This window comes from Pocillopora damicornis, chromosome 1 (assembly GCF_964200805.1).
Source record: "Pocillopora damicornis chromosome 1, jaPocDami1.2, whole genome shotgun sequence".
NCBI lineage: Eukaryota > Metazoa > Cnidaria > Anthozoa > Scleractinia > Pocilloporidae > Pocillopora > Pocillopora damicornis.
In genome coordinates this window covers 24477719-24487142 of record NC_142670.1, presented here as the reverse complement: position 1 = coordinate 24487142, position 9424 = coordinate 24477719, and the positions used below count along the sequence as shown (strand labels likewise).

Genomic DNA, 9424 nt, shown 5'->3' with positions numbered 1-9424 from the left:
TTTTAATAGTGTTACAAAGATTTGGCTAATCAGAATGCGGCCCCTTCCAAAGAGATCTATTTTTGCCTAAAGCTAAGGCTTCGGTTTTTTCATTGTTTATGTTTAAACCAGAACATTCACTTAAAGTCTTTAGCGTAATGAATGGGTTTGTATATGAACTGCTATCTTTGATAAAGCAGGTCATGTCATCAGCGAAAAGGGAAAGTTTAACAGGTTCATTTTGTATCATAATGCCCTTAATGCCATCATCTTCTCTTATCATTATAGCTAAGGTCTCTAAAGCTATTATAAATAGGTAGGGAGAGAGGGGATCTTCCTGTCTTACTCCCCTACTTAGTGCAAAAGGTCCTGTTGTAAAACCGTTGTTCATTACACAGCTAGAGGCGTTGTTTTATAAGACCCGTATCTACTGAATAAAAGAAGGGCCCAAGTTAAATGCATGTAGTACTCTTGAAAGAAAATTTAAATTGAGCGAGTCGAAAGCTTTTTCAAAGTCTATAGCGACTAGAATCCCAGGTATATCTTTGTACCTAGCATATTCAATCACGTCATTGATCGTTCTGACGGCATCAAAAATTGTTCTCCCTTTTACAAACGCGTTTTGATTGAAATGAATTACTTCAGGAAGTACCTTTTCCAAACGCTTTGCCAAAGTTTTAGACGCCAATTTGGCATCAAGATTTACAAGAGATATTGGACGCCAATTCATCACCAACCTTCTGTCTTTCCTTCCTTTTCAACGAAGGTGATAACAGCCTGTTTCTGTGAGTTCGATGGTTCACCGTATTCGAAAGCAGTTCAAACTATCAACTACCAACTTTCCAAGCAAGGACCAAAAGGCTAAGTAAAACTCGGCTGTTAAACCATCATTCCCTGGCGATTTGTTCTTTTGGAAGGTCTGCAATACATTATAGCACTAATCATATCTAAGGATACCCTCACAAACGTTCCTCTTTCCCTCGGCTAAATATGGAACATCGGTGAGATCATTTATAAACGAAGAAATAGTCTGAATGTCAGCGGAATTTCTAGCATCATAGAGATTAGAATAATATAATTCCAATTCATTCATAATCTTTTTTGGGTCGCTAGTTAATGCTCCATCAGTTGTTAAGATTTTGCGGACACTGCTTTCCGCTCTATTTGAATTTTCTAAGTTCAAAAAATATTTATTGTTTTTCTCATCCATTTCATACCAGGTTGCCTTAGAGCGAATGATTGCCCCAGTTCCTCGAGATTTCCACTATTTGGATCATTATCACATTTTTCTGTACATTTCTTCAGCTTATCTTCCACCTTTTGTAGTTTTGCTTCTCTTTTACGGGCTTGACCTTTACTGAATGTGATTGTTCGCTGTCTTATTTTGTATTTCATTAAATCCCATAAAACACGCTTATCTAACCAATTCACATATTCAGTGGTTAACAGTTCACAGTAGTCCGAGTCATTTACTAAGTTCGAATTGAATTCCCAGAAAGTCGGTCCTCTCCCAGTTTCATCTAAGCCGCTAATTGAAAGGGTTATTGCTGAATGGTCTTTTTATTGATGTTTTAATCTCGGCTGAAATTTTCTCATCTTGCAAACTGTCGCTTACAAGCCAATAATCTAGACGCCTCTGTACAAGCGGAGTTTTTTGGTGCCAAGTAAATCGTGATGCAGTGGGGTTCCTAATTCGCCAGATATTAACCAGATCGAAATCAGGGGGCATATCTTGAACTAATTTTGCGGAGTCTTCCTTTCTGTTGTTTCCACCCCGTCCATCCAAGTCAGGGTCAAGAATGACGTTAAAATCACCTCCGACGATAATTGGGTAATCCTGTTCTGTTCTAGCGACTTTCAAAATTTCTGATATTACTTTGAAAAAGATGCATTGTTCACTACATTTGTTTGGAGTGTTAATATTCAAAAGAAAGTATGGTGATTCCTGAATGGAAAACTCCAGGAAAACATGGCGAACTTGAGAATCAACCTTAATAGATCGCAGTTGAAAGTCTAAGCTATCCCTTACCAGTACAAGTACACCTCGACTGTGGCTTCTACCGTGCAAAAAGAACATCTTTTCCTCTCCAATGTTCTCTCTTGATATTTTCGACTTCTTGAGTACTGTAGGTTCTTGCAGAAAACAAATATTGGCTCCAGAATTTGAAAGCCAGCTAAAAATTGCTTTCCGCTTTTCAAAAGTACGAATCCCTCGAGCATTTAATGACAAAAGACTAAAATCGATGTCTGTACGCCCTACTTCGCCAAAAGGAAAAACAACTTCATTAGGTGGGAAAAGTTAAGCATCAGTTTGGCACCTTCAAACTTTAAAGAATATATCCTCATCAACGCGCCAGAATAGCTTTGAAAAACATAGTAAACACAAAGCAGAACATCTACAAAAGCAAAAACAAATACTCGGTGTCTTTCAATTCAAACCCAACACGAAGCACCGTCTCGCGATCTTGATAGTGTAAAAAACGGGCTAATATCAGCCTGGGCTTTCCAGGTACGGATTTAGCCATCCGATGCACTTGTTGAAACTCCATATTCCTCTTTGGATCCCCAAAACCAAGGACATCATGAAGACAATCACACAAAACATCAATTGGGCCAACCGCATCTTTCCCCTCCAAAGCGCTGGCTTCGCTTTCCGGTATGCCAAAAAATTTTAGATTTCCTCTCCTGCTGTACAATTCGAGATAAAGGTGTTGCGTTTGTAAATATTCGATTTGCTTATCATTGTCTTCTACCGTTCCACGAAGCTCTTCAACTTCTTTGTTGAGATGTGTAAGACTCTTATCCATACCTTTGATCGAACTATCCACAGCACGTGCATCTTCTTTCATCTTGTCGATAGCTGATTCGACGTTCCCCAGTCTGGTTGTTAAATCCTTCGACGTTGCCTCAACTGCATCGAGTTTCTCCAATTTCTTAAGTTCTCCAAGAATTTTATCGAGCTTTTCACAAATGTCACCGGTCATGTTAAAGGCTTGGAGAACCTCATCTTCCTCGGCTAGACTCTTTGGATTCTTTTCCCACAGAGAACTTGACGCAGACGAATCTGAATTGCTTCTCTTTGATATTGTACACTTCAAAGAAGAAAGAATGGTTTCCATATACAAGAAATGCAAGCTGCCAGAAGAACTACTAATAACCAGAGGGGAGCACTCAAAAACACGTCTACTCGCTATGCATGCTAGCCCCAGTCTCCATGGACAAATGTTTTTACATATTTACATTAGTCCGTAAAAACGGACTAATGTTTTTAGATTCTCTTTCTTATCTTGGCCTGATCGGCCGTGTCTTTTGGTCGCACCAAGTCGTTTCATTAGAATATGCTTCTATTAATGGTAATTCTGCGTCCAGAACGAGTAGTTCTCAAGAAGGTCAAGACGTTCTCACTTTCATTATCAATGTCAATCTCCGAATCACTTGAATCGCTTCCGTCACTGTACTCGTCAACCTGGTTTTCATCGTGGTCTGATGCTGAACACACTGAGTCAAAAGTGATGACTTCATTTAATTGAACAACATCCATTTGATTCTGCTCAGTGGAATATTTTGTTTTTAGTTTTTCAACTTCTGCCTTCAACTTTCCCCTCAGATGGTTGACATTTCCAGTGGCTTGGATCCCCTCTTTGTAAGCTCGATAATAAGCTCTGCTTTTCTGAGAGACTGAACTAGAATAGCTGCCTTGTTAGAGTGTCCAATCACAATGATGCCTTCTGTAGTGCAAATAAACACAAATCCGTTTGAGGTACACAACGACTTAGTGTTTAATCGCTTCACCGTCACAACTGTTAGAATCAAACCAACAACCAAGATTTCTTGCAAGCTGGAATGTTGTCAATCCCAGATGACTTATTAGCTGGCATTGACCTGACAATCTGGGCGACTTCATAACAATCCACGTGCGTAAAATTGAATTGATCAGTCACTGGAGAAATTGCAGGATCAGGCACAGGTGGCGAAGGATCAAAATTGCATTCATTAGCAAGTGAATTAATCTTGTCAACAGCAACTTGGCCAACAGACGTAAAGAACCGATTAAAATCGTTTGCGACGGTCCTGTCATCTTTGCTAAATGATCTCACGCTGGCAGACTTTTTTGGAATGAAAGATCGAATAGTCTTCCACAACTGGCTTGAGTTGTTGGGATTGCTTGTGATCTGGTCCGCGGCGAAAGCGCGCTCAGCTGATCTTATTTTTCTCTTGACGTCATTCCTAAGGTTTTTATAGGTGGTCCAAGCATCAGGTTTACCTGTTCTTCTTGCTATCTTTCTCCACCGGTCTCTAGATTTCATGAGCTCTCTGATCTCGTCAGTTATGTAAGGGCTAGGTTTTCCTCGAATCTTGACTTTTTTGATTGGTGCGTGTTTGTCAAGGACTTCACTGAATAATGTGTTAAGAGCGTAGACGCGGTCGTCAATATCATCAAAACAATCGACGATGCACCAAGGAACCATTGAAATATCCCGGAGAAAATCATCTTGATGTTCTTTTTGCACGGTAGAAGCCACAGTCGAGGTGTACTTGTACTGGTAAGGGATAGCTTAGACTTTCAACTGCGATCTATTAAGGTTGATTCTCAAGTTCGCCATGTTTTCCTGGAGTTTTCCATTCAGGAATCACCATACTTTCTTTTGAATATTAACACTCCAAACAAATGTAGTGAACAATGCATCTTTTTCAAAGTAATATCAGAAATTTTGAAAGTCGCTAGAACAGAACAGGATTACCCAATTATCGTCGGAGGTGATTTTAACGTCATTCTTGACCCTGACTTGGATGGACGGGGTGGAAACAACAGAAAGGAAGACTCCGCAAAATTAGTTCAAGATATGCCCCCTGATTTCGATCTGGTTAATATCTGGCGAATTAGGAACCCCACTGCATCACGATTTACTTGGCACCAAAAAACTCCGCTTGTACAGAGGCGTCTAGATTATTGGCTTGTAAGCGACAGTTTGCAAGATGAGAAAATTTCAGCCGAGATTAAAACATCAATAAAAAGACCATTCAGCAATAACCCTTTCAATTAGCGGCTTAGATGAAACTGGGAGAGGACCGACTTTCTGGGAATTCAATTCGAACTTAGTAAATGACTCGGACTACTGTGAACTGTTAACCACTGAATATGTGAATTGGTTAGATAAGCGTGTTTTATGGGATTTAATGAAATACAAAATAAGACAGCGAACAATCACATTCAGTAAAGGTCAAGCCCGTAAAAGAGAAGCAAAACTACAAAAGGTGGAAGATAAGCTGAAGAAATGTACAGAAAAATGTGATAATGATCCAAATAGTGGAAATCTCGAGGAACTGGGGCAATCATTCGCTCTAAGGCAACCTGGTATGAAATGGATGAGAAAAACAATAAATATTTTTTGAACTTAGAAAATTCAAATAGAGCGGAAAGCAGTGTCCGCAAAATCTTAACAACTGATGGAGGATTAACTAGCGACCCAAAAAAGATTATGAATGAATTGGAATTATATTATTCTAATCTCTATGATGCTAGAAATTCCGCTGACATTCAGACTATTTCTTCGTTTATAAATGATCTCACCGATGTTCCATATTTAGCCGAGGGAAAGAGGAACGTTTGTGAGGGTATCCTTAGATATGATTAGTGCTATAATGTATTGCAGACCTTCCAAAAGAACAAATCGCCAGGGAATGATGGTTTAACAGCCGAGTTTTACTTAGCCTTTTGGTCCTTGCTTGGAAAGTTGGTAGTTGATAGTTTGAACTGTGCTTTCGAATACGGTGAACCATCGAACTCACAGAAACAGGCTGTTATCACCTTCGTTGAAAAGGAAGGAAAGACAGAAGGTTGGTGATGAATTGGCGTCCAATATCTCTTGTAAATCTTGATGCCAAATTGGCGTCTAAAACTTTGGCAAAGCGTTTGGAAAAGGTACTTCCTGAAGTAATTCATTTCAATCAAAACGCGTTTGTAAAAGGGAGAACAATTTTTGATGCCGTCAGAACGATCAATGACGTGATTGAATATGCTAGGTACAAAGATATACCTGGGATTCTAGTCGCTATAGACTTTGAAAAAGCTTTCGACTCGCTCAATTTAAATTTTCTTTCAAGAGTACTACATGCATTTAACTTGGGCCCTTCTTTTATTCAGTAGATACGGGTCTTATAAAACAACGCCTCTAGCTGTGTAATGAACAACGGTTTTACAACAGGACCTTTTGCACTAAGTAGGGGAGTAAGACAGGAAGATCCCCTCTCTCCCTACCTATTTATAATAGCTTTAGAGACCTTAGCTATAATGATAAGAGAAGATGATGGCATTAAGGGCATTATGATACAAAATGAACCTGTTAAACTTTCCCTTTTCGCTGATGACATGACCTGCTTTATCAAAGATAGCAGTTCATATACAAACCCATTCATTACGCTAAAGACTTTAAGTGAATGTTCTGGTTTAAACATAAACAATGAAAAAACCGAAGCCTTAGCTTTAGGCAAAAATAGATCTCTTTGGAAGGGGCCGCATTCTGATTAGACAAATCTTTGTAACACTATTAAAATTCTAGGCCTTTACTTTGGCTATGACGCTAAACAAAGAGATAAATTGAATTTTAGGAAAACTTCGAAATCACTTAACAAGACGATCAATTTGTGGAAATGGCGTGGTCATCCTCTCTTAGGTAGAATACAAACTATAAAAACCTTTGCCATCCCCAAGCTAATGTATAGAGCTTTGGTGTTGCCAATTTCTAAAGACCTTATCAAAGAGGCAGACTCACTTTTTTACTATTTTATCTGGAATGGGAAAGATAAAGTAAAATGAAATGTGATGATATTGGAAGTTGAGAAGGGTGGCTTAAATATCCTCGCAAAAACGCCCAGCTTGCTACACAAAATTGCAAATGAAATTATTTGGAATAACAAGCTTCTCTGCATTAATAAGAAATCTGTGTATTTCATCTCAACTGAAGAAAATCTCAATCCTGAGCAAGGTTTCTTCATTATGGGTCTTATTAACTCTATGCCTGCCAATTAGTGCTTGCCAATTAAAAGGGCAACTACTGCACCGATGATTGATTCACTCCCGCATTCACAGGGTTCGACATCTCCGCTAGCCCGGTAGCCCGAAGCTAGTAAAAATTGGGTCGGGCTAGTAAAAAACCACGTTTAACAGCCCGCTGGCTAGTAGAAAAATTGAAAGAAATTATATATAATTAGTTTACTAGAGTTCACAGTTGATTAAAAAAACAATAAAGTTTAAATTGTAATGATGATACCAATAAAGAAGGCATAAACCTATCATCTTCTGACGTAATTTTTTTTTTTGTCTTGCGTGTCGATCGTAAACATCTCAAGATCCCAGACTCTGCTCTTAATGGTCAATGCCTTCCCCAGTCTTCTCCCTAACAATGTTGCGATGCCTTGCACATCGCCTCGCACTTGAAGCGATCGCACGATCGCCTCGCACTTGAAGCGATTGTAAAGATGGAGCGATTTTTGACAAATTTCGAGACGCCACCATGTAAAAAGGGAAAACGGCCGAAACTGAAAGTACCAGTAAACAGGAAAGCAATAACATTTAGGAGAGCACTCAGAGCAAGAGAACTTTTAATCCATCGTGGAAAGAAAGCTTCCCATGGCTTGAACACCATGTCGTAAACAAAGAGGGCAAAATGTTTTGCTTTGTCTGCAGAAGGTATGATCGCTCAAGTTCTTTTTGTGTTGGAAGCACGAACTTTAAACTTGAAGCAGGTTTGACAGTCATACACAAAATCAGATGCGATTTGATGCGACAAAGAAGCCTGAAGCTACTGTAACACATAAGATGCTAATGAAGCTAAATCAGAAAACCATCGAGCAAATGAAAATATTGTTTACATCAGCTCATGCTGTTGCAAAACACGGTCGCCCGTTTAGTGATTTTCAGTGGCTGTGTTCTTTAGATGTAGCTAAAGGCTTGAAAGTAGGAACTGCGTACCGAAATGACAAGAGTTGTCAAGATTTTATGAAGGCAATTGCTACGAAACAATACAATATCACACTTTCACTGATTGAGAAAGCACAGTTTTGGTCCATGGTATCTGACGGATCCACAGACAGTTCTCACAGGGAGCCAAAATTTGTTGTTAGATTGGCAGTACATGGGGCGATCTTTACCAATTTTGTTGGATTGAAGAACATTGGCAAAGCAAATGCTGATGGCATCAGTCAAGCATTGATCACCATGATGACAGGGAGTTTTGGCAGAGTGTGGAAGACGAAAGTGGTTGAGTTTGGAACGGACGGTGCTAGTGTTATGATGGGAAGTAACAACGGAACAGTGAAGAAGACGAAAGACCAAATTGCACGACCCTACATTCTGGCTGTTCACTGTTCAGCTCATCACAATGATAGAATAAACGCCATTCTTCATAATTTTAAAAGACCTTGCCAATAAGTTTAGAGGAAGGTTTGCATGTTTGGGGTTGAGGTAGACTTCGAGGGAAATTGATCTGGGCTGCCAAGTTGTGTTCCAGGCTAGTAAATTTTAGAAATCACAAGCCCGGTGACTAGTAATGCAGGTAGCCAGGTGTCGAACCCGGATTCACCTGCTATTCTAATAAGTACCAATTTAGTTCCAATTCTTGATGCTTCCTCAAAGCAAATCTACCGGCTTTTCCTGGAGAAAAAAACAAACAACGCCTACTGCTAAAGTAAAGTTAGCTGCAAAGTATTCGAACAATCTTTTCGCACAACATTAGAATCTAAACTTAGAGAATTTCAGTTTAAAATTTTAAACCGTATTGTTTTTACAAACGAAAAACTGTTTCGTTTTGGCATGGCTGATTTGCCGTCCTGTACTTTCTGCCAAACAGAGATTGAATCCATAGAGCATTTACTCTTTTCCTGTAGAGTATCATGTAGTTTTTGGAAACATATCTTGTCCTGGTTGCGCGATTATAAAATCTCTGTGAAAAAAGAGGAAGATGTCTTTTTTGGTAAGTTCGATATTGCAGAAGATTTTCTCCTGTTTAATCATATTTTGCTTCTGGGTAAGTTTTATATTTACTCTCGGAAATACCAGAATATTATACCTTCTCTTCAAGGTTTTATAGCCAAGACAAGGCGTATTTACAATATCGAACTCCATATTGCCAGGAAAAAGAGACAAATTAAACAATCATTTTAGAAAGTGGGAAAAGTTAATAAGCGTTTTAGGAGTAAGTGATGTCATGATTAATTTCTATCATTAGTTTTAAGTTGATGTCATTGTAATTTGCATACTAGGTAACTGTATTACCGTAATAGCTTTGTGTGTGTGTACAGTATTCTACTGTTTGTACTATATAAGTGTGTGTCTTTCTCTCTTTTTTTATCTTTGTTAATTTCTATTTTGTATATAAACGTAAGAAATGCTTTGATAAAAAAAAACTAAAAAAAAAAAATTAAAAGAAAAGCATCAGTCTGTAAA

General features: G+C 38.7%; 1 protein-coding gene across 1 annotated transcript; it reads left to right on the top strand.

Moving 5' to 3' along the window:
- The first annotated feature begins 7390 nt into the window (after positions 1–7390).
- Positions 7391–9424, top strand: LOC113684168 (E3 SUMO-protein ligase KIAA1586). The gene has a single exon (XM_027201506.2). The coding sequence runs from the start codon at positions 7751–7753 to the stop codon at positions 8408–8410; it is 660 nt and encodes a 219-aa protein (XP_027057307.2). The 5' UTR covers positions 7391–7750; the 3' UTR covers positions 8411–9424.